Raw genomic sequence first — 25,893 nt, 5'->3', positions numbered from 1 at the left:
TTTATGGTTCTTTTGCATTTATTTCAGTCTTTTATGTCCCTTATTGGTGTGATTTGGGTCTTAAATAGGTGCAATGCATGTCCAGAGGGAGTTGTATAGGTGTTTTTCTGAGTTAGGGTCCATAAGTACAAGTCCAGGAGGCTGGGGCCCAATATCCAGACAGGATCACTATCCGGACATGCCTTTGGCTCTATTACGTCGGATATTGGAGGGATTTATGATTTATATTATTTTATATTGGAGAGATTACTGTATATTATTTCAGAATGCAAAATCACAGTAATACACAGGTTTGAATGAAAATACAATAAATATGTACCTCATATAAGTAAGTAATTATTTGTTCCTCTTAAAATTAAATAACTCTTTTAAATATGCATGATTTCTATCAGGATGGGTAATATCAACATTCCCATGTCCTCCATACTGCAAAATATTGCTGCTCACGTACTCATGACTGATACAATCACAAGTGAACAAACCACAATGTTAAGCTGTATTTACTGAATTTAATGCAGCTTAGTTTACTATATTTCTTTATATATTAATGTCTATTCTATAACCTGGATTATGCAACAGCACATAGAATAACTGAAAATGAGTGGGAGCTAAGATCCCACACTGGGATCCCGTAACAAGACAAGACTGAACAACTACTCCACTTTACGATTATCAGTGGCTAAATCCATCTTCAAAACATTCAGACAGACATTACAAGCTTCAATAAATTGACATATCAAGACACACAATGACAAGGGTTGTCCTATTCTTCATCTGGATCTCATCAGCTGATGGCCATAACACTAGAGATTGCCACGATCACAATGTTTACGCCTTTTTGTATTTAATTCATGGTAGGAAACAATGACTACATTATTCTAGGTTCTTGTATCCTGTTTAGTTCTCAGTCTGAAAAGGCTGGTGTAAGTGAAATAAGTGGAGTAACTGGTGATAATAAAAGTATCAGTGCACAGCATTTGCAATCTGCTGATAATGTAACTGCCAAACTTTCCCAACATACAGTAAACCCTTGATATACTGAACTATTTGGGGGGAAATGTTGACAATATAACTGATAGTGTGATGTAGCTGATGCTAATTGTGAGGAACTATAATGGTCTCTGGTTCGATGCATACAGTAGCAGTACTAATTCTTGTTCAGTGGATCTATGTATTGAGCTACAGCCAGATGCCATAATCCCATAAAAGGTGGCAATTTGTCTCTGAGAGTTAGTTGTTTTACAGGGAGGCGCAGTAACTCTCCGCCAACCCACTTGTTGAGATGTACGGAACATGTGTGATTTAGTTACATGGTTACCAACCAGTGCTGTAAATGGTTTCCTGGTTTACAGGAAACCATCAGGTTTGTCACTCAATGTAAAGCCACCTGAAAAGGAAAGACGAGTAACAAAAAGTGACAGGAAAAATGGGAGAAATAGGAAGAGAGGAGGGCAGACACAAAAAAAAAATGATAAAGGTGAAAGAGGAAGTAGGCTGCACTACATCGTGAGTGGATAATGGTTGTCACCACCTAACAAGCTTTTTTTTTTTTTTTTTTTTTTTTTACCTTTGATGGGTTTACATTGTCCATCTTGATACTATATAGAAAAAAATATTAAAAAAAAAAGGTAAACTAGGGAACATAAAAAATATATAAATAAATAAATACTGGTACTCTTCTTTTATGTTTTGTATGGTTTGACAGCCGTGTCCCCTTGATAAATCAACCTTCTGATATATTTGAAAGGTGTTCAGTAGGCTCACAGAGGTTGATATAGCCAAAGTTTGGACTGACGATTTTATTTAGCTTACAAAGGATTGGGTTAATGAAGGCTATATCTAACCCCTCCAGTTTGAAATGTTCATCCTACACTTAATCAGACTGCCTGAGTTAGCAAGACTTTAACAAATAATACATGCTGGACTGAATTTAGATTTAAAGATACTATGCCACAGTTTCATATTTCTGTGACAATCAGATAATTCATTTTTTTTTCAAGAATTTTCAGATGTGAAATTCTTGGCCTTTTTTCACTGAAAACTGGTCCACAAACATGTGCACCTTCACATCTAACTTACACAGCTCAGACATTTTAACAAGTCTGTTCAGGCTGCCTGATTTAGCTTTTCTTTTTTTTTTTTTTTTCTTTTTTTTTTTCCCCCTAAAGACATGGCCATGTCACTCTCATGGTCAGCAAAAAAACTAACAAACTTCTCACTTTTCTTACAGTACATAAAAAAGGGAGGCCTTTCCTAAACCATACTCTTCATGAACCTTGCTCACATTCTCAGCTTCACTGAAGTTTTGACCAAATTCCACTTTATATACTGTGTGTGTGTATATATATATATACAGTATATATATATATATATATATATATACTGTATATAGATAGACAGATAGATATACAGTAGATATATAGATATATATATATATATATATATATATATATATATATATGTGTTACTCTCTCTCTCTCTCTCTCTCTCTCTCTCAATATATGTGTGTGTGCATAAATAAATAAATAAATAAATACATAAATATATCTATATATATATATATATATATATATATATATATATATATATATATATATATATAGCCAGACACCTTAATACAATATTGGGTGGCCACAAACAAATCACCTCCACGTCGCCCTGTCCCCCACCATTTCACTGCCCTGCTCCCAGCTCACACTCCCCCTCTCTTATATACCTCTCCACTCCATCCCTTCATCTCATCCTTGGCCTCCCCCCCCCTCTCTCCCCCTCCACCTCACTCACATACACTCTCCTCATCAGTCTCTCACTCTCCATCCTCTCCACATTGCCAAACCACCTCAATGTGTTTCTCCTAATGCTTCCTTTCACATCCACATCCAAACCACAATGCTCCTTTACATCCTCATTTGTCAGTCTGTCTCTCCATGTGACTCCACATGCTCCTCTCAAATAACTCATTTCCACTGCTCTCACTCTTGACTTGTGTCCCTCCAACAAAAGTCCAAGCTTCACTTCCGTACGTTAGAGTTTGTATCACAATACAGTACAGTCAGATAGATTATTTTCTGGTTAGGAGGGCCGATAGGAGGTTAGTGAGGGATGTTAAAGTTATAGGAAGTGAGGAGTGTGTGCAGCAGCACAAACTATTGATTTGTGATATGGTGCTTAAAGACAAATGATGAAAAAGAGGACTTATGTACCTAGGAGGAAAATATGGAAGCTGAAAAACCAAGTAGTAAGGGATGCCTTCTATAGCGAGTTGAGGAGAGTGGTAGCTGAACAGGGAGCCATAGACAGAGGCGTTAATGAACAGTAAAGAGCCCTCAAGAACAATCTCTTGAGAGTTACTGATGTAACATGCGGCTGGACAAGAGGACCACCAAGACATAAAGTAACTTGGTGGTGGAATGAGGGTGTAGAAGCTGCAATTAAGGAGAAAAGAAGGCTTTTCTGGGAATGGAAGAAGGGTGGTAGCAAAGAGGAATATTTGGCTGCCAAGCGTAGGGCTAGGAGAGAGGTATACAGGGCAAAGTCTGAGTCACAGAGACAATTACTTGATAACCTAAATCATGGGGAAAGGAAAAATATATTTAGGGTGGCAGGTCAGGTGAAGAGGGATAATCGGGATATCATAGGTGAGCAGTGTGTGAAGAATGATGAAGGAAGGGTAGTGGTGAACAGTGAGGATATTAAAGATGCATGGAGAGAGCATTATAACCGGTTGTTGAATGAGGAGTTTGACTGGGACAGGGAAGGTTTGGAGCCAGCAGATCCAGTGTCTGGCCCTTGGCCTTTGATTGATACTGCTACTGTGAGTGAGGCAATAGGCAGGATGAGGGTGGGGAAGGCAGCAGGTGTGTCTGGGTTGACTGCCGAAATGTTGAAGGCCTCAGGCGATATAGGGGTGAGTTTAGTCACTGACCTGATAAATAGGATTATTTATGAGTGTGTTGTCCCAGATGATTGGCTGAAGAGTGTAATTGTAAATGTGTATAAAGGGAAGGGTGATGCCCTGGAAAGAGGGAATTATAGAGGTATAAAGCTTTTAGATCAGATAATGAAGGTAATGGAGAGAGTTTTAGAAGGTATGATTAGAGAAAGAGTGAATATTGATGAGATGCAGTTTGGGTTTATGCCAGGTAGGGGGACCACTGATGCCATATTCATTGTTCGACAGCTTCAGGAAAAATATATTGGTAGGAGAAGGGATCTTTATTTTGTTTTTGTTGATTTGGAAAAGGCCTTTGACAGAGTCCCTAGAGAGGTGGTGAAGTGGGCAATGAGAAAGCTTGGCTTGGAGGAGTGGCTGGTTAGGGTGGTTATGGCCATGTATGTGGGTGCTCACACCCAGGTGAGAGTGAATGGAGATTTGAGTGATGAGTTTTCCGTGAATGTTGGTGTGCATCAGGGGTCAGTCTTGAGTCCCATGTTGTTTATCATGGTACTTGAAGCCCTTTCACGTGACTTTAGAAACGGACTCCCGTGGGAGTTGTTGTATGCTGATGATTTGGTGTTGATTGCAGAGAATGAAAGGGAGGCGGAGGAAAGGTTTAGGAAGTGGAGAGATGGTATGGGGCAAAAGGGTTTAAGGGTAAATGCAGATAAAACAAAAGTGATGATATCTAGGGTTGGTGGCGGTACTGTCAAAGACGAGGGAGAGTGGCCATGTGCAGTTTGCCACAAGGGCGTGGGAAGTAATTCCATCTTGTGCGGTGTGTGTGATAAATGGGTGCATAAGAGATGTAGTGGTATCAGAGGTAGACTGCGAGATAATGCTGATTTTATGTGTACGGCGTGCCGGGGTGAGCAGGTGGAGATCGTCAGACGTGAAAGAATTGAACTTGCTGGTGAATCTCTTGAGTGTGTGGAAGAGTTTTGTTATTTAGGAGACATGTTGTGTGCTGGAGGTGGGGCTGGAGCTAGCTCTGTGGCTAGTGTGAGAAGTGGTTGGAAGAAGTTCAGGGAGCTCTTGCCTCTCCTGACATTGAGGGGGCTCTCCCTACGTGCTAAGGGGTCTTTGTATGCAACGTGTGTTAGGAGTGTAATGCTGTATGGCAGTGAGACCTGGGCAGTGAAGGAGGAAGACATTCGCCGGCTCAGACGTACAGAAATGACAATGATTAGGTGGATGTGCAGAGCGTCCCTGCGTCCAAGGCCTGGAGGGGCTGGGTTTACAATGGAAGAGTTGAGAGGTAGGATGGGACTGGAGTGTATTGGTGTTGTGATGAGGAGAGGTAGATTAAGGTGGTTTGGACATGTGGAGAGGATGGGGGATGATAGTTGCGTGAGGAAGGTGAGAAGTGTTAATATTGGGGGTGGGGTTATGAGGGGTAGACCGAGAAAGACATGGGACGAGGTCATTAAGTGTGACCTTAGGGTTAAGGGACTGAACAGGGAGGCTGCAATGGATCGTGCAGCATGGAGAGCCGCCATTAGGTGACCAAGGCTGACACATGCAAGCATGTTGGAGCCTTTAAAAACGAAAAACGAAACGAAAACGTTATATACTGTAAATATATATATATATATATACTGTATATATATATATATATATATATATATATATATATATATATATATATATATATATATATATATATATACTATATATATATATATATATATATATATATATAAATATATGTATGTATCTATCTATCTATAGCCCGACACCCTAATCCCGCAAAGGGTGGCCGCAGATAAAACGCCTCCAAGTTGCTCTGCCACCTACCATTTGACTACCCTCCCCCAACTCACCCCCTCCCTCACATACCTCTCAACTCCATCCCTCCACCTCATCCTCGGTCTACCTCTCCCTCTCTCTCCCTCCACCTCACCAACATACACCCTCTTAGTCAGTCTTTCATTCTCCATTCTCTTCACATGTCCAAACCATCTCAGTGTATTTCTCCTAATCTTCTCAACCACATCCACATCCACCCCACATCATTCCTTCACTTCTTCATTCGTCAACCTGTCCCTCCACGTCACTCCACATGCTCCTCTCAAGTATATATATATATCTATCTATCTATCTATCTATCTATTGCCAGACGCCTCAATCCCGTTTGGGGTGGCCACAAACAAATCGCCTCCAAGTCGCCCTGTCCCCCGCCATTTCACTGCCCTGCTCCCAACTCACACCCCCCTCTCTCATATACCTCTCCACCCCATCCCTCCATCTCATCCTCGGCCTCCCCCTCCCTCTTCCCCCCTCCACCTCACTCACATACACTCTCTTCGTCAGTCTTTCACCCTCCATCCTCTCCACATGGCCAAACAACCTCAGTGTGTTCCTCATAACGCTTCCTATCACATCCACATCAACACCACAACGCTCCTTTATATCCTCATTCGTCAGCCTGTCTCTCCACGTGACTCCACAGGCTCCTCTTAAATAACTCATTTCCACTGCTCTCACTCTTGACTTGTGTCCTTCCAACAATGTCCAAGCTTCACTTCCGTACGTTAGAGTTGGTATCACAATACTGTCATGTAGTAACTTTTTCACTTCCATGCTCACTTCCCTGTTTCTTATCACTGCTTTCAAGGAACCAGCAACCTTTCTTCCCTGCTGTACCCTTTCAAGCACTTCACCCTCCAAACCTCCATCCTTACTCATCACACTACCCAAATACTTAAACGTACAGACATTTTCCAGTTCCTCACCATCCAACCTCACTGTACATTCACTAACTTCACCTCTCTCAAAGACCATTACTTTACTCTTCCCTACATTCACCTTTAGGTTCCGTTTCTTACACACTCTCTCAAACTCATCCACCAAACCTTGCAGCTCCTCTTCGTCCTCACTCAACAACACAGTATCATCTGCAAACAACAGTACAGGGAGTTTCCAAACACTATCCTCTCTCACCAGGGCCACTCCAACATCCACTACCCTACCTTGTACCTCTTTTATTACCCCATCCATGTACAGATTGAACAACCATGGAGACATGACACATCCCTGTTTCAAACCAACTCTCAAAGAGAAAAATTCACTTAGTTCACCATCCACACGCACTGCAGCCTTCGCACCATCGTACATACTCTTCACAGCATTCAACAACTTCCCATCTACTCCATATATTCTTAACACTTTCCACAATCCTTGTCTATCCACCCTGTCATATGCTTTCTCCAAATCCATGAAAGCCGCATACAACTTCTTTCCCTTCTCTAGAAACTTTTCCACTAAAGATCTAAGAATGAATATCTGATCTACACAACCTCTTCCCTTCCTAAAGCCTCCCTGTTCTTCTCCAACTAATTTCTCTGTTCTTTCTCTAACTCTGTCTATAAGTATCCTACCATACACTTTTCCTATTATACTAAGAAGACAATAATAGGAAAAGTGTATGGTAGGATACTTATAGACAGAGTTAGAGAAAGAACAGAGAAATTAGTTGGAGAAGAACAGGGAGGCTTTAGGAAGGGAAAAGGTTGTGTAGATCAGATATTCATTCTTAGATCTTTAGTGGAAAAGTTTCTATATATATACAGTATATATATATATATATATATATACAGTATATATACATACATACCTACATATACATATATATATATATATATATATATATATATATACAGTGCTCATCAAAATTATCGAGCGCCTACTGCCGGGCGCGCAATACTTATGGCCAAGAAAGAATCACCCATTTTTGGGGGTAAAAATTGAGCCACAAGTTTGCAGCGCTAGCATGACGTCACGGTAGCCTGAGGCCTTCCGACGCGCTGGTTGGTTCCCACCTCAGTTGCCCATGGGCTGCCTGAGAGAGAGGAACTCCGCCGGGTCTCCCTCTCTTTTTGCGCCATTTTTTACCAAGTGTCCCGCAGTGTTTTGGCTTTCGCCACTTTGTTATGGCACCTACCCGTGAACTATCGAGTGAAATCATATCCCAGATCATTGCTCTAAAGGAGGCAGGCCACCAGACAAAGGAAATTAGTGAATTGGTTGGTGTGGCTTGATCGACAGTGCGTCGGTGGTGCGCACGGTTTCGAGTGGAAAACAGTGGTGAAGTTCCCACAAAGAAACCGCGGTCTGGTAGGCCTAGGAAAACTTCCCCATGGTCTGTTAATGTTTTAAAACGTGCAGTGGAGTTTAATCCTCGTGTGAGTGCAAGGAAAATAAAGGAGAGCAACCCGGAAGTGTTTGGTGAGGTGTCTGTGAGAACAGTGTCTCGTAGGGTTCATGAACTTGGTTACACAAGTCACAGGCCTGTGAAGAAGCCTCTTTTCACAAAAAAACAGCGACTTCGTAGGCTTGCCTTTGCTAATAAATATCTTAACTGGGGTGAGGAGCAATGGTTGTCAGTGTTGTGGTCTGACGAGGCAACGGTTAGTGTCACCTGTAACAGAGGAGCACGTGTGTACTGGCACAAAGGTAGTGACCCACTTGACCCACATATGTTGAAAGCACTGTTAAACATCCTGATTCACTCATGGTATGGGATTGTTTTTCTGGTCAAGGTTTGGGGAAGCTTGTTGTGCTTCCCAAGAACATTAGAGTGAATCAGGATGTTTACCTGGAGCTTCTGTGTGATCATTTACCAGACTCCTTCGAGCTAACAGGTGCACGAGTGTTTCAGCAGGATGGTGCACCTGTTCACAAGGCCAAATCAGTCATCAATTGGCTTCGTGACTGTGAGGTATCATTCATGAAAGACTGGCCAGGAAATAGCCCAGATCTCAACCCGATTGAAAACCTCTAGTACCTCGTAAAGAAGGGTCTCCAAGGGAAGGACATGAGCTCTCTGCCTAAGCTGGAAGCTGCCATTCGTGACTCCTGGGACAAAATACCCCTCCAGCACCTCAGGAGCCTCACCCTTTCACTTCCAAGACGTCTCAGGTCCGTGAAGAAGTGCAAAGGATACCCTACAAAGCACTGAAGGTAAAAAAAATGCATTATTCATATGTTTTTTCAATGATGAAAGGCTTGTTTCGTAGGGGGGACGCAGGGCACTCGATACTTCTGACGAGCACTGAATATATGATGGTGGGTGGGGGAGCCCATCATCCACCCACTTAGTGTAGTGATACTGTACTCTGTTTTCAGGGTAGCTCTACAATGAGTGGCAAGCCAAATGATTTCCTGGAAACCAGGAAAGCATTTACAATGCTGGGTGGTAACTTTACAACCAACCGACACATGTTCCCTACGTGACATTAAGTGGCTTGGCGGAGGGTTAGTGCCCCTCCCCGGAAAACAACTAACTAAAAATATGAACAAGAAACCTCGGACCAGGACTGACCAAAAGATGACAACTAAGGACTGAACAAAGGACGTGATACAGATGGCGACGTGGAATGTAAGAGGTGCAAATGATGAGGTGAAAGAGAGAGAGATTGTCCAGGTGCTTGAGGGTGCGAAAGTGGATGTATGTGGATTAACTGAAACTAAATGGAGAAGAGAGAGTATGAGATAATGGGAGTATGGATAGGGCACATGTGCAGGAGTACGTGAGACTGAGAGGGCAAAAGAAGGAGAGTGTATTGTTGTGAGTAACACATAGAAGGAGAATATAGGAGAGTATGGATCAGTTGGCTCAAGGATTGTGTGGGTAAGATTGAATGTTGGACTATAAATGAGGACAATTGTGTGTGTGTATGCGCCAATGCAAGATCGTGCAAGCAAAGTGAGAGAAGAGTTCTGGACAAATGTGGAAGTGTGCATGGAAAAGTTTGAAAGGAATGAGAGAGTGTTTTTGATTGGTAATATGAATGGTAAAGTAGGGATTGTGATGGTGGATGGAGTAGTTGGTGAGTGGGGTGTGCCTGCTGAGATAGATAAGAATGGCAGTGCTTTAGTGGACATTTGTGCCGGGAGGGGGTTGGTGATAGCCAATACCCTCTTCAGGCACAAAATGATCCACAAGTATACATGGCGAGTGATGAGAAGGGTGGGTGGTGAACTGAATGAAAGGAAGGCAATGAATGATTATGTGTGTGTGGATGAAAGGATGCGAAGGTGTGTAACGGATGCAAGAGCATATAAAGGTTGGAGGAGTGGACTTTCTGACCACCATTTGGTGGTGGTCAGAATCAAGGTCCAAGTAAATAGGAGAAACAGAAGAAGGGAAGGACAGGAGGAAGGAGTAGATGCAAGGAGAGTGGAAAGATTACAAGAGAATGAGAAAAAGGCAGAATATAAGAAAGAAGTGGAGGAATGATTGGGTAAATATGGATATATTCACAGAAGAAATATGTGCAGCATGTGAGATGGTGTGTGGGGTGAAGACAAGATGACAGGGGGTGCAAGGAACAGCATGGTGGAATAAAGAGGTGAGACATGCTGTGGCACAAAAGAAGAAAGCATATAATGAATGGATAAGAAACAGGGGTGTGGAAGATGCTGAGAAAGAAGAGAGAGAGTCATATGTAGAAAGGAAGAGAGAGGTGAAAAGATTAGTGAGAGAGAGTAAGAAAATAGTGGATGAGAAATTTGGAAGGAATTTGAGTGTAAAGTGGAGGGACTGTAAGAAAATGTTCTGGAAAGAGGTAAAGAGAGTTATATAGGGCAGCAATGAAGTTAGTCGGGGAGTGAAAGATAAAAATGGTAGATTACTAGTGGAGAAGGGAGAAAAGGTGAGCAAATGGAGAGAACACTTTAAGGAATTGGTGAACATAGAGAATGAAAGTAATGCGAGTATAACTGGCTGGGGAATGGCTGGGAGAAGAAGGGAGGTGAGAAGACAAGAAGAAATCATTAGGATGGAAGCTGTGGAAGCAATGAAGAAAGTCAAAATGGGGAAAGCCCCAGGAACTGATGAAATGTGTGGTGAAATGCAGCACCATGGGGGAGAGATAGTAGCAGAATGGATGTGGAAGATGTGCAGATTGGTCTTGGAGGAAGGTAGAGTCCCGGAGGATTGGAAGTCAGGTATAATTATTCTCTTGTACAATGGAAAAGGGGAAAAAGAAGTGTGTGGTGATCATAGGGGCATTTGACTTCTTAGAGTAATAGGAAAAGTATATGGTAGGATACTTACTGACAGAGTTAGGGAAATAACAGAGGAATTAGTTGGAGAAGAACACGGAGGTTTCAGGAAGGGAAGAGGTTGTGTAGATCAGATATTCATTCTTAGATCTTTAATGGAAAAGATTCTAGAGGAGGGAATGAAGTTGTATGCAGCCTTCATGGATTTGGAAAAAGCATATGACAGGGTGGATGGACAAAGACTGTGGAAAGCATTAAGAATATATGGAGTAGACAGGAAGTTGCTGAATGTTATGAAGAGTATGTACGAGGGTGGTAAGGCTGCAGTGCGTGTGAATAGTGAACTGAGTGAATTTTTCTCTTTGAAAGTTGGGTTGAAACAGGGATGTGTCATGTCTCCATGGTTGTTCAATCAATATATGGGTGGGGTCATAAAAGGGATACAAGGTAAGGCAGTGGATGTTGGAGTGACCCTAATGAGAGAGGGCAGTGTTTGGAAACTCCCTGTACTGTTGTTTGCAGATGATACTGTGTTGTTAAGTGAAGATGAAGGGGAGCTGCAAGGCTTGGTGGATGAGTTTGGGAGAGTGTGTAAGAAACGGAATCTAAAGGTGAATATCGGGAAGAGTAGAGTTATGGTCTATAAGAGAAGTAAAGTCAGTGATTGTACAGCGAGGTTGGATGGGGAGGAAATGTAAAATGTGAGTACGTTTGAGTACTTGGGTGGTGTGAAGAGTAAGGATGGAAGTTTGGGGGGTGAGGGACTTGAAAGGGTACAACAAGGAAGAAAGGTTGCTGGTTCCTTGAAAGCAGTGATAAGAAACAGGGAAGTGAGCATAGAAGTGAAAAAGTTACTACATGACAGTACTGTGATACCAACTCTGATGTATGGAAGTGAAGCTTGGACCTTGCTGGAGGGACACAAGTCAAGAGTGAGAGCAGTGGAAATGAATTATTTGAGAGGACCATGTGGAGAGACTGACTGACAAATAAGGAAGTGAAGGAGCATTGTGGTTTGGATGTGGATGTGATAGGAAGCGTTAGGAGAAACACACTGATGTGGTCTGGCCATGTGGAGAGGATGGAAAGTGAGAGACTGATGAAGAGAGTGTATGTGAGTAAGGCAGAGGAGGAGAGAGGGAGGGAGAGTCTTAGGATGAGATGGAGGGATGGAGTGAAGTATATGAGAGAGGGGGGTGTGAGCTGGGAGGAGAGAGGGGGGTGTGAGCTGGGAGGAGAGAGGGGGGTGTGAGCTGGGAGGAGAGAGTGAAATGGCGGGAGCTGGGAGGAGAGCAGAGAAATGGCGGGGGACAGGGGAACGTGGAGGCAATTTGTTTGTGGCTGCCCCATATGGGATTAAGGCGTCTGGCAATAGATAGTCGATATATATATATATATATATATATATATATATATATATCTATATCTATATATATATCTATATCTATATATATATATATATATATATATATATATATATATATATAGTAAAGCCTCGATATAACAGACTTCAATAGACCGGAATTTGCTTTTATCGGACTCAAGGAGCTACTGGACTAAATTCCTATATATTAGAAAAAGTCCGATAAAGCCAGACGCAGTCCGGACTGCTTGACCACTTCAGGTGTGTTCACCACAATAAGGTACATGAAAGACATGTTTATCAGTGAACAGTACAGTGTTATTATATATATTATACCATTTGATTAATGTAGTGAAGTTCTAACACAGTACAGTACCACAATGGTAGTCAAAAGAGTTTAAAAACCATTCATGTGATCCGGACTAATGTCTGATATATCAGAAAAAGTCCAGGTTAGCAAGGGAAAGTCTGGATGTTGCTTTTATCGGAATTTCACGTTTTTCGGAATGGCTTGGGCCCCAAACAGTCCATTATAGTGAGGTTTTACTGTGTGTGTGTGTGTGTGTGTGTATATATATATATATATATATATATATACAGTAAACTCGCGCCGAACGCGTTCTTGCTGAACACGCTTGCAATTATTCGCGGTTAGTGCTGGGATACGTATAAGACAATGTAAGATTAAAGAACCATTACGAAAACTATAAATTTACGCAAGAGAGGCCTTTGAAAGGCCAAATCCTCGAACCTCAGCACAGCGTGCACAGTTTGTTCTGATCACGTGATCATGTGATTCGCTGTACTGCTTTTCCACAATACTGTATTTGTAAGTTAAATATTTACATTACTGTTCTGGTAAGTTTATGTACAAGTTAAAGTACTATTAAATAACGTTAAAGAAAGAAATAATGTCTTATAACCAGTTTACCTGATAGGTGTTGGAATATTGCCTTTTTTACTTGTTCGTTAAAGATTTGCTGCATTGCTTTTCTACAGTACTGTATTTGTAGGTTAAATATTTACTGTTCTGGTATGTAAGTTAAAGCATTTAAATAAAGTTAAAGCATTAAATAAAGCCTTGTAACCAGTTAACCAGATTTATATGATTACCCATGATCGGCGGGCTCTGAGACAATTCGCCGTCAAGTCAATTCACCGTCAGACAATTCCCTGTCAAAACATGGACGATTCCCCGTCAGGACAATTGACACCCCGAACAATTTCCCGTCATTCTATAAATATACTTATTGCGCTTTTGAATTATATTCTAGCGTCACCCACAGATGTCTTCATTAACCCTAGAATACATACGCTAATTTTACTGCATCTTAATACATAAGCTGGGTTTGATAAACCCATTTTTTGGAAATTCATACACCTATGTGAAAATCCAAATTTAGTAAAACCAAGTACATATATAAAAAATACAAGCTTTGTACTTTCACTTGAACCTTATGTAAATGAGTTTGTATGCTATCTTAAAGGTTAAATGGTAACTTGAAAAAAAGTATCAAAAATGGGGAAAAATTCTGATGTAACTAAAAAAAAATATGTGGAAAATTTGAAACAGGAGCTGCGGACTTCTGCACTGGCACACACACTCCTGGGTCATGGGCACTGCAGAACATGGCACTCTAATCCTTACAGACTCACGGTGGGCCGTGGTGGAGGTAGACAAAAAATAGGGTATTTTTTTTGTTTTTTTAAGTAAGAAAATGGAGTACGAAGATTGGCAATTTTTCATGCAATCCCAGACCCTTGAAATTGAACACTACATGGTATTTGGACCTCTCTAAGGCTTTACCCAATGATTTTGACCACCCACCCACCCCGACAACCTTGTTTTAGGGGGTAACTAAGACAGAACTTACAATTATCAGGAAATGTCATTTCTTGAGTAGTCTATCTATCTACTGCCAGATGCCTCAATCCCGTTTGGGGTGGCCACAAACAAATCGCCTCCAAGTCGCCCTGTCCCCCGCCATTTCACTGCCCTGCTCCCAACTCACACCCCCCTCTCTCATATACCTCTCCACCCCATCCCTCCATCTCATCCTCGGTCTCCCCCTCCCTCTTCCACCCTCCACCTCACTCACATACACTCTCTTCGTCAGTCTTTCACCCTCCATCCTCTCCACATGGCCAAACCACCTCAGTGTGTTCCTCACAACGCTTCCTATCACATCCACATCCACACCACAACGCTCCTTTATATCCTCATTTGTCAGCCTGTCTCTCCACGTGACTCCACAGGCTTGAGTAGTGAATGTTATTATTTTACTACTGAAACCTCATAATTGCAAAACACAGTGGTATGCAATCCAAAATAGTTGCTATATGTCATTTGTGGTATATTTATGGCCGTGAGAAAAATAATTTGTTCGAATTTTCCTTGACAATTCTCAAAATCATGAGCACTTACTTGGACTCACAATCACCACAGACAGGGTAATAATGCCCCTGGCAGACAAGCCTTCTGACATTTGGTGCACTGGAAGCATGTCTTCCTGTCAGTCAGAACAGGGCACTCCCGGCACTGGACAGGTGGACTCTGATTCTTAGCACCCAGTGGTGTTCATTATTTTATCAAGTTCTTCATCACTCAAAAAATGTTGGGCCATGATTTCACAGTTCACAAACAAATATCTGTGTTCTAAGAAATATTCACTTCCTGCAAGGAAAAGCACTTTAGAAATCATACTCAAACTACTTGCTGGATATGACAAACTCTGTGTCACATATGTACGGGAGTACACACGATGGGTGTAAGATACCCAAGGGCGCTGATATGGAAATTTACTTCGAAGAGAGTGGAGCAACACTACCTCTCCCTACTAGGGCAACACGTGGAAGGAGGGTATCCGGGTGCCCAGCCGTCTCAGACAATAACCCACTCGGTGATCACGTGAACTCAGGTACGCGTCGGGTGTGATACGCCAGCGTATGTATTCTAGGGTTAATGACGGCGAATTGTCTTGTTACTGTTGTGATGGCGAACTGACCTGACAACGAACTGTCCCGAAATTAATCGGCATCGGAATGCTGTCTTGTGTTTATGTATTTGTGAGTTGAAGTTTTGCTGTGCAGTACTGTATTTCTAAGTTATAACTTTACATAAACCTTCTAACCACTGAAAGTGCTTCATATTGATTACCAATGGCAGATAACAGGAAAACACCACATTTAAGGGGTCTAGTGCGCTAAATAAGTAGTTAAAACTTACGCGGTTTCGCGCCAAATGCGCCACGGTTGGAACCAAACCCTCACGTTAGGGGCTAGCTTGCTGTACACATATATATAAATATATATATATATATATATATATATATATATATACACACATATAAATATACAGTAAACCCTTGATATAACGAACTAATTAGGGGAGGGGTATGTCGTTATATCCAAAAGTTCACTAAATCCACTGGTTGTTATTATCCGAGGGATTACCAACCCAAGGTCGCTATATCCGTGGAGTTGTTTGGTCCTACGTGCGCAACCATACCTTACTCTATGAAGTTTCACATGGAGAATTTAATGGTTTATATAGTTATACAGTACATGTACAGTAAACACCATCCTGTATGAAGTTGTACATATAAATACCTGTACAATGCCTATAATGTAATGTAGTACTGTTACAGTACTTACCATGCCAGGGAGCGAACTTCCACCAGATATAGCGACCGGTAGAAGCTCGCTCTGGAAATTGTGGGTTGCTATATCCGAAGTTCGCTATAAAAGGGTTCGTTATATCGAGGGTTTACTAGAGAGAGAGAGAGAGAGTGTGCTAAGCATATGTTGTTTTTTCTTGTTACAGCTGCATTCTGTCATATCACTTCTGTGTATGCTTGAAGACATTTTGATTGAAAAATAAGACCAAATATAAACACAGACGGATCAAACATCTGTGATCAGAGGTCTGTAAACATTAAGCAATGCCTATATTGTGGGGTGATTCAGCATGGGTGACCAACAGCAATGCCAGGAAAATTACAGTTCAGTGAAGATTCTCACTCACAGATAATGAGGGATACTGGAGAGAAAGAAAAAAAATATCTGCAGTGCAGGTTTTTTGGAACTCGATTATCATCTTACAGAATTTGTACCATACTAAGGTACCTCCTGCTAAACCCAGAAAAAACAGGGATGGCTGAGATAAAACATTGTGCTCTTTCAGGGTATCTGGGGACACACAACACAGTACAGACACTTTTGATTCCCTTATCACAATTAAATTACTGTTTTCCTACACTGGCCCCTCTTGGGAACTCACCTCAATACAGATCCTTGTTGTGGCCATTCTCCACTAAGTTCACTGGGCAGCCTAAGGCTAGCTTTGAGGAGGGCAAAAAGCCACTGACATGCCTATTAAAACATTGTGATGCAAAGTCAAGGATAAACATCAGTGAGTGCTGCAACCCCCAACTCTAGGATTCTTCCAATACAGTGTAAGCATCACCAAGTAAAGTGGGGAAAACATTTATTTACATAGGCTTTCACTTAGTGATGGAGACATCCAATGTTGTCACCCACCCAATGCACCCTCACACACAGTACATACCCTGTTCTCCCCATGGTGCTTTGCACCATTCACTGTTCAAATTCAAGAGGGATGATATCACCTTTGGAAAGCTACCCAGAAACAGAAAGAGTTCCCTACACTGGTAGAAGCTAAGAAAATAATATCTTTTAACAACTCTGTGAGCAGTTGTTCTTTGCCACAGGATGGAGTATCCTAACACCTACACCTCAACCCACTATTTGCATGAAATATGAAGCATTCCCTAATTAGAGGTGGTGAAAAGCAGCAGTATGGCATTTCCTTTTATGGGTCTCCACCACCTTCATATTAAATAAAGTTTTTCATTTTGTCTTCTCTCTCTCTCTCTTTTTTTTTACATTACCTCTGCCATACTGACCAAAAGCAACTACCATTAAGCTGATATCAGTGACAGTTACACTAACCGGTCGGTGTCATTACTCTGGTGAGCTTGTGTCTTGAAACCGATGAGGCCTCGCTGGTGGAGGCTGCCACACAGACCCTCCATGGTTTGGATGTTTTTACAGATGGCCTCAGCGCTGCTCTGCATCTCGGCAATTGTGTCAGCTGCTTCAATTAAGTCTCTATACCGCTCCCTAAAACAGCAATCACAGTCTCACTTCTATGTGCAAATATCTTCTAAATATACACAGAAATTAAAAAAAAAAAAAAAAAAAAAAAAATACTATAATATTTGGGAATTAACTCTGTCAGACACTGATCCATAATTATTTTTCATACAAAACTGGTAGGCTACATAATGACATGTCCATCAAGGAACACAAATGTTTTCTTAATGACAGCATTAAACAATTGTTTTTCTTCTTAATTACATTCTTTGGAATGAGCTTGGCTTTAAGCTAGCAAAATACAATAAAAGTTCTGTAACCCGAATCGCAGGGGACCAAGGCTCTTTTGGACTATTGTTTTTTTCAGAGTATTGGGAGAGAACTTTGAAAACACCAGAAATATGTATATGATCATTAAATTAACGCTTAAAATGATATGGGTTATTGTTTTACTCACCTGAAATACATAGAATATAGATGAATAGTTGCAATCAGGTACATCCAAGGCCAAGGGCAAGTCTAAACCAGATAAATCTTTACGTAAAGCCCAGAGAAATTGGAAAAATCACAAAAAATTTGAAAAAAAGCCCTGAAAATTTTGAAAATTTTTTGCCTTGACAAATTCAGAATATTGGGATTTTCGGATTATTGATGGCCACATTAGAGGACTTTTACTGTACGAGAAAGAAGTCTATCTATCTATCTATTGCCAGACACCATAATCCTGTAAAGGGTGGCCATTTTACATTGAGTTAGTTGTTTTACAGGGAGGGGCACCAACCCTCCAACAACCCACTTGTTCACCCGTAGGGGGCACGTATGGTTTGGTTATATGGTTACCACCCAGTGTTGTAAATGGTTTCTTGGCTTACAGGAAACCATTTGGCTTGTCACTCAATGTAAAGCCACCTGTAAAGGAAAGAAAAGGAATAAGAAGTGACAGGAAGGATAGAAGAAATAGGAAGACAGGAGGGCAGGCACAGAAAAAGAACGATAAAAGCTAAGGAAGTAGGCAGCACTACATCAAGTGAGTGGATACTGTAAAAGTTACATTATCAGTTTATTATAAAAGCAACATGATAAATGCAAATAGACAGTTTTGGTATCTTTTATATGGGTTCTTTCCATCAATAGTTTTACAGAGTTTAGCTGTCTTCAGTTTTCATGTACAGTCTACTGTGCTTACATGAGGTCTGATTAATGTTTGAGAAATACCAGCTTATTTATCTCTGGTTTTCTTTACACTGTCCCATTTGCTTTGATGAGGCTTAAGTAATACATTCATAAAACTGACAGTGGTATGTGGGGACACTCACCATCCACTCACTGCTGCTTTGGGTGTCTGCCCTTTCCTCTCTTCCTTCCTTCCTCTTCTGTCTTTCCTTCATTCTCTCCTCTTCCTTCTGCCTATGAGTGACTTTGCACTCCCTCTTCTGTCTTTCTTCCTTCATTCCTTCCCCTTCCTTCTGACTATGGGTGACTCTACACTGAGTGTCAAACCAAATGGTTTGCTGTACACCAGGAAACCATTTATTATGCTGGGTGGTAACCATATAACCAAATTATGACGTCTGTGGTTTATTTGGGTAATTAAGGCACTCCAATTGGATTGAGCCTGTGTAGGTTTATATCCATGGGGTGGTTGGGATTTACTGCTCACACACTGCCACTCAGGGCTGAGTGAGGCTGGTCACTCTCATCTTAAATGTCAGAACCAATTTGCCTAGCCACAGGCTCTTATGCTCCTCATGGGGCACCACAGGATTGGATGATGATAGATAAAATTGACTGGGTTGGGTTATGTCCATATAAAATGAGGATTTTCTTTTTTTATGTGATACATTTGATCTGATCACTCATTTTCATAAGGAAATGTTTCTTTCACTGCATTTACCCTCATAAAAAACTGCATTCCCTCTGGTCCCCACACTGTCAATAGGAGGCCAGGGAGGGGGAAAAAAGTGGGAAATAATGAATTTATGCATGAAATACAAGTAGAAATCAAGTGGAAAAAAAAAAAAAACTTGTTTTATACAAAAACCTCATATTTGCCCAAGGTAAAAATTTTGCAAATTTGTCACCAATCTGTTAAAAAAGTTATCTATGATATGAATTACTGTACACTATAAAATATTTTGAAGCCTCTTGTAGAAACAGTTTTTAATGGATTTGTGATGTATTCTCATGCATCATAGATGGATGTATTATTCACAAAATAAAACAATTGATGACTGGCTACTCCCCTCCAGGGTCAGTGGAGATACACCAAAAGCTGCCAGTTCTCATACCAAGCTTTGCCGGATTTTAGCATTATCCATTTTTTCTTAGGAACTGTAAGTCTAATCTAATTTATAAATGCTGCCATGTTCCCTCTTGAGAAATGCCCATATTGGAGTTGACCATGGTAAAGCTAATGTTTTCTATGGACTGGATGCTAAAGCACATACCAAAACCAGATAATTACTTCCCAACACTTGCCGGTAGCTGCTGAGAGAAAAAAAAATTTAAGACATATAATAGGATTTGGACTCTGACTCTATCTGGTCACTCAAAAGAGGGATCATTTAGTGATTGTACAGAACTTGTGGCTAAATGTTTCCTACCTAAAAGTGATGATTGTGTGGCTATGTACCAAGCTTGCAGTCATGTTTCACTCTCATGGTAGTATCTCCCTGGGTCAATGGCAATCACCCATCTACTGTACTATCTACAGGAACAAATGGTTGTACAGAATTTAGTCTGAAGTTAACATTGGAGAGCTCATGAAATTTTGCTTCCTGATATGCTCTCATATCAAAATGGCTGCAGTCAAAGTATGCCTAATAATATACAGCAGCTGCAGATACTTTTTCTTTACACGAGTGACTAAATGTACAGCATTCATCATTTCGTCTTTTTACTTTTATTCAAGCTTGTGTTACAGAGCAAACAATTAGTATGTCTATGGAATATGACTTATCCATCCATCCATCCATCATCCAATCCTACGCTGCCCCATGAGAAGCGTAGGAGCCCGGGGCTAAGAAAGTTGGTACTGACATTTAAGATGAGAGTGATCAGCCTCACTCATCCCTGAGTGGCAATACGTGAGCAATAAACCCCAACCACCCCTTGGATATGAACCTTCACCAGCTCAATCTGATTGGAGCACCGTAATTACCCACAAAACCACCAGGTGCCATAATTTGGTTATATGGTTACCACCCAGTGTACTAAATGGTTTCCTGGTGTGCAGGAAACCACATGGCTTGTCACTCAATGTAGAGTCAACCACAGGCAGAAGGAAGAGGAAAGAATGAAGGAAAGAAAGACAGAGGAGGGAGTGTAAAGTCACCCGTAGGCAGAAGGACGAGGAGAGAATGAAGGAAAGAAAGACCGAAGAGGATGGAAGGAAGGATGGAGGAGAGGAAAGGGCAGACACCTGAAAGCAGCACTACATCATCACCCGTAGGCAGAAGGACGAGGAAAGAATGAAGGAAAGAAAGACAGAAGAGTATGGAAGGAAGGAAGGATGGAGGAGAGGAAAGGGCAGACACCTGAGAGCAGCACTACATCAACTAAGTCGATGGTGAGCGCCCCCACCCAATATGTCTTAATAATAATAATCCATCCATCCATCCATCATCCAATCCTATGTTGCCCCATGAGGAGCATAGGAGCCCGGGGCTAGGCAGTTGGTCCTGACATTTAAGATGAGAGTGACCAACCTCACTCATCCCTGAGTGGCATTACATGAGCAATAAACCCCAATCATCCCTTGGATATAAACCTTAACCGGCTCAATCCGACTGGAGCACAATAATTACCCACTAAACCACCAGGCGCCAAAATTTGGTTATATGGTTACCACCCAGCATAGTAAATGGTTTCCTGGTGTACAGGAAACCATTTGGCTTGTCACTCAATGTAAAGTCACCCACAGGCAGAAGGAGAAGGAAAGAATGAAGTAATGAAAGACAGAAGAGGGAGTGTAAAGTCAACCGCAGGCAGAAAGACGAGGAAAGAATGTAATAATAATAATAATAATCTGGCCTTTTGGTTCTCAAAAGCGCCAGTTCTTCCTTTGGGAATTCACTAGCGCTCGACACACACACATTATTTTTACAATTACAAGAATTGTGACATTCCTCATACATAATACAAGCTACATCATATATACATGAAAGTGGCAATAATTAAACCCTATAATCATCCGTCATAGTACCTCTCTCCAGGTCATAGCATTTTGAAAAAAGAAGGGCTTTCAGCTGTCTCTTAAAGGATTCAGCAGTAGAAATCTGTCTTATGGACAATGGCAAAATCTGTTATACTGTATAATCTAGGGGCTCTGTACACAAAAGAACGATCAGAGAAAGATGACTGGTGGATGGCTCCTGGCTCGTCAAGATGCAAGGAATCATATTCACTGCGTAACATCACACCCGGGCATGCCGATGGGAGTTTTAACAATTCAGCAAGATACTTCGGTTCACCAAACTTAAGAACCTAACGTAATAAGACAGTTTAAATTCAATTCTAGCCTTTACTGGTAACCAATGCAACTCAATCAGAAACAGGGTAGTTGAGGTTCTCGGGGGGAGACCAAAGATAAGCCGTGCTGCCCTGTTCAACACAGACTGAACTTTTGTTGGTATATTATTTGGAAGACCAACCCACACTCAATTACAATAATCAACACGAGACAAGACCACTGCATGGACCAATGTTAAGAGGCACCGTCTATTCAGGAATTTTCTCACAGTGTACAGATTTCTGATATGCAAGTTACACCCTCTGACAACCTGATTAATATGTTCTTTGTAATTTAACTTAGAATTAAAATATAATAAAATAAAATACTGGACATTCTAGATATACCCTACTCTACTGTACACTGTATATATTTCAATGCCTGGCTAACATGGCTAAGCAGGTTGCCAAGAACAAAAATGAAAACTTGTTAACTTACGTCATGTGTGAGAGGATAAAAATGACAGTCAACTGAACGGTCTCTACTCAGTGCACTTGTGAGCAACTTAATCCCTTCACTGTAATGACATATTTTAAAATTTTATTCTTGCTATCCCCAAATAATTTTCTTTAGCTTAGGAAGAGAAAACAATTTTGTGAATGAATTACAGTATAAGTACTGTAAATGAGACTATTTATAACACAGTCATTATAATTGGTTTCTCCAAAGTTAACATAACCATCTGAAGGTCACACACACACACACACACAAAACTGAAGGACGTGTGTGACGCACACATTATAGAAGACGTGCCTGAGGGACGATGGCGAGAATTTTAAAGGATAAACAATAAATGAATGGACAGAAGGCTCATTTCACTGAGGACTCAATTATTTATACTTTGGCTTCTCTTAAATTATTCTTTTCTTAATTCTTGATCCTAATCCCATTCCATATACAAGTATACAGTAAGAAACTGGGTTACAATGTTCACATCACTATTTCAATACAGTAATATGCTAACTTGTTTTTTAATTCATTCATCCATCATCTTATCCTGTGTTGCCCCATGAGGAGCGTAGGAACCCGGGGCTAGGCAAGTTGGTCCTGACAATTAAGATGAGAGTGACACACCTCACTCATCCCTGAGTAGCATGACGTGAGCAATAAACCCCAACCACCCCTTGGATGTAAACCTGCACCAGCTCAATCCGATTTGAGTGCCTTAATTGCCCACTAAACCAACAGGCGGCATAATTTGGTTATATAGTTACCACCCAGCATAGTAAATGGTGTCCTGGTGTACTGGAAACCATTTGGCTTGTCACTCTGTGAAGAGTCACCAACAGACAGAAGGAAGAGGAAAGAATGAAAAAAAGAAAGACACAGGAGGAAATGTAAAGTCAACCATAGGCAGGAGGAAGAGGAAAGAATGAAGGACAGACAGAAGAGGAAAGGTGGAAAGAAGGAAGAGAGGAAAGGGCAGAAACCCAAAGCTGCACTACATTGAGTGAATGGATGGTGAGCGCCCCCACCTACCACATTAAAGCATAAATTTCTGATATCCAAATACAAACTTTATCTCTCCGATGGCTATTCAGAATTCCAAACTAACAAAAACCTGGCAAAAACAACTACACTCAAATGCAGCTGTGTGCATCACTACAGCAATTAGCATGTTTCTCATTGAAAATCTGATAAGTTTACTATTATTTTCCTGTACCAGCATGAACTCTTACCTCATTTCTATCTATTTACTATAGCCTGATGCCTTAATCCTGGAGGGGGTGGCAACAAACAAACTGCCTCCATGTCACCTTGGCCTTTACCATCAGGCTGCCCTCCCTCTCATTCATGCCACCCTCTTGCATATATTTTCCAAACCATTCCTTCATCTCAATGTTGTCACCTCCTCCCCCTCCACCCGAATCACATGTGATCACCAAGCCAATCTCTCATTCTCCTTTCTCTCCAAATGGCCAGACCATCTTAGGGTATTTCTCCTGACACTTTCAAGAATTTATACATCAACACCATAACACTCTCCAGCTTATTCATTTGTCTGTACATCTCTCCAAGCAACTCGTGGCTCCTCTCAAATAACTCATTTCCACTCCTCTTACTCTTGACCTGTGCATCTGTTGCTCAAACAATGTCCAAGTTTCCCTTCCTATGTTAGAGTGGCAGTCCCAATTCTGTCATGCAATGACTTCTTTACATGTATGTCCACTTTCTTATTCCATATCACTGCCCTCAGTACCTGTAACATTCCCTCCCAGCTGTACCTTTTCGTGCACTTCATCCCCTAAATTCCAGGTCTTCATCACACTACCTAACTATTTTAAGGCACTCCTGTTCTCCATTTCCTGACCATTCAGCCTCACTGTACACTGTGACGTCATTCCTCTCACAGACCTTAACTTTATTTTTTTTGGAAATTCACTTTCAAATTCTATTTCTTACACATACACACACTCACACACACATACTTCCAAACTTATTCACCAAGCCTTGCAACTTTCACTCACTTTCGCTTTACAGAACATTATCATTAGTAAACAACAGTATAAGTATTTTCCGGGCTCAAACCTCTCACAAGGACACTCTGACAACCACTGCTATAACTAGCACTATACTATATAGTATTTCTATAAACACTATCCATATACAATACAATAAAGTAGTCAGTGTTCACAAAACACGCGATAATAATGCATGAACTTCTCATAATATGGGAGGTGCCATTTTGTATCCCAAAAATGTCAGAATGCTGAAAAAATAGATATACGGTAACGTTGTCAGAGGAAGCTGCTCATTTTTTACAGGACCTGACTATGCAGTGAAGATGGACATAACGCAGCGGGAGGCCCCAATTTATGTTTCAAAGTCATACTACACAGCCAATGATAAACAGAACGCAGCTCGAGGCATAAAATTACGGTTGGAATTCACAGAACGGGGCAAGTGACAGACAGAGCTCAGACTGCATCAGCCTATGATGTATTGCTGTCACGTGTCTGCACAGGGTGTTGTCATGGTCCACTGAGGATTCCTGCCCCAGCTGAGCCAACCATCTCCCCTTGCTTTGGCTACACATGTGCTGTGTGTGATCTGTGCTCTTTTTGGGGGGGCCAAAGAGCCCCACTCGACCTCCCCCCAGCAAGCCCACAACCTCTTCAATTCAAGGCGAGCAATCCTCCAGTGTTTGTATATAATGAAGTCTTTATTGGGTACAGTAGGTCAATATTCTGGAGGAAAAAAAAAAAAAAAATGAAAAAATGAAAATGCCCCAAAGTTGGAAGTTGGGCCAGCTTGGGTACCAGGAAACTCTTTAACATGTAAACATATGGCCCTATAATGCGGAGTTCTCATAAAACAAGAGCTTCCAGGGATAATATTCCGGCAATATGTGAGTGCTCACTGTATACAAGAATTCTGGATGTCAGCTGTCTATGGTTCTGTTATCTTACCATCTAATACAGTTTCCTTTCCTGCTTAACCTATGGTAAAACATCCTCAGACTCAACCTAAGTTGTACACTTACCCAACCATAACACGTAAATCTTCCTTCTTGCATTCAATATCTGCACGGGTTTTATTCAAAATTTCTTGGACCTGTGCCACAGAATTCTGCTCAAACAATAGGGTTACTTCATCCTCATTAGCCATCCTCAGTATTTTCAAAGCAGTTCTGAAAAAGATGAAGAAGTGACAGGTGTAAAATTTTTGTGCAATAATATACAGTGGCTAATTTTATAAATTATCCTTTCACTATATGCTATTCATGGCTACTTAAAACAGTGAGACTGTAATATTTCCTTTACAAACTTCCCTGACCTATTCAATTTTTCTTGTTCTTTCATGCCTGACGATATCTGAATACCCTCATTGACACACCATGCACACAAAATCTGCATTCTTTCTCAGTCTTCCTCTAATACCACTATATATCTCTTATCACAAATACTGGACAAGATGGAGTTACTTCCCACACACTGGTGGCAAACTGCACATAGCCAC

General features: G+C 41.2%; 1 protein-coding gene across 1 annotated transcript in view; it reads right to left on the bottom strand.

Moving 5' to 3' along the window:
- The window catches only part of Cog1 (conserved oligomeric Golgi complex subunit 1), a 236,970-nt gene extending 211,428 nt beyond the window's left edge, over window positions 1-25,542 (bottom strand). Inside the window, exons 1-2 of the mRNA XM_080268130.1 lie at window positions 25,418-25,542; window positions 17,280-17,450 (exon numbers count right to left, since the gene is read on the bottom strand). Of these exons, the coding sequence (XP_080124256.1) occupies window positions 17,280-17,450; window positions 25,418-25,542 (296 nt within the window). The remainder of the gene's footprint in view (window positions 1-17,279; window positions 17,451-25,417) is intronic.
- Window positions 25,543-25,893: the final 351 nt, after the last annotated feature.

Source organism: Coenobita brevimanus, chromosome 26 (assembly GCF_032717465.1).
Source record: "Coenobita brevimanus isolate Jiangsu-jjx chromosome 26, ASM3271746v2, whole genome shotgun sequence".
In the NCBI taxonomy this organism is placed as follows: Eukaryota; Metazoa; Arthropoda; class Malacostraca; order Decapoda; family Coenobitidae; genus Coenobita; species Coenobita brevimanus.
Note: the sequence above shows the minus strand (reverse complement) of the source record. Positions and strands in the feature narration are given on the sequence as shown.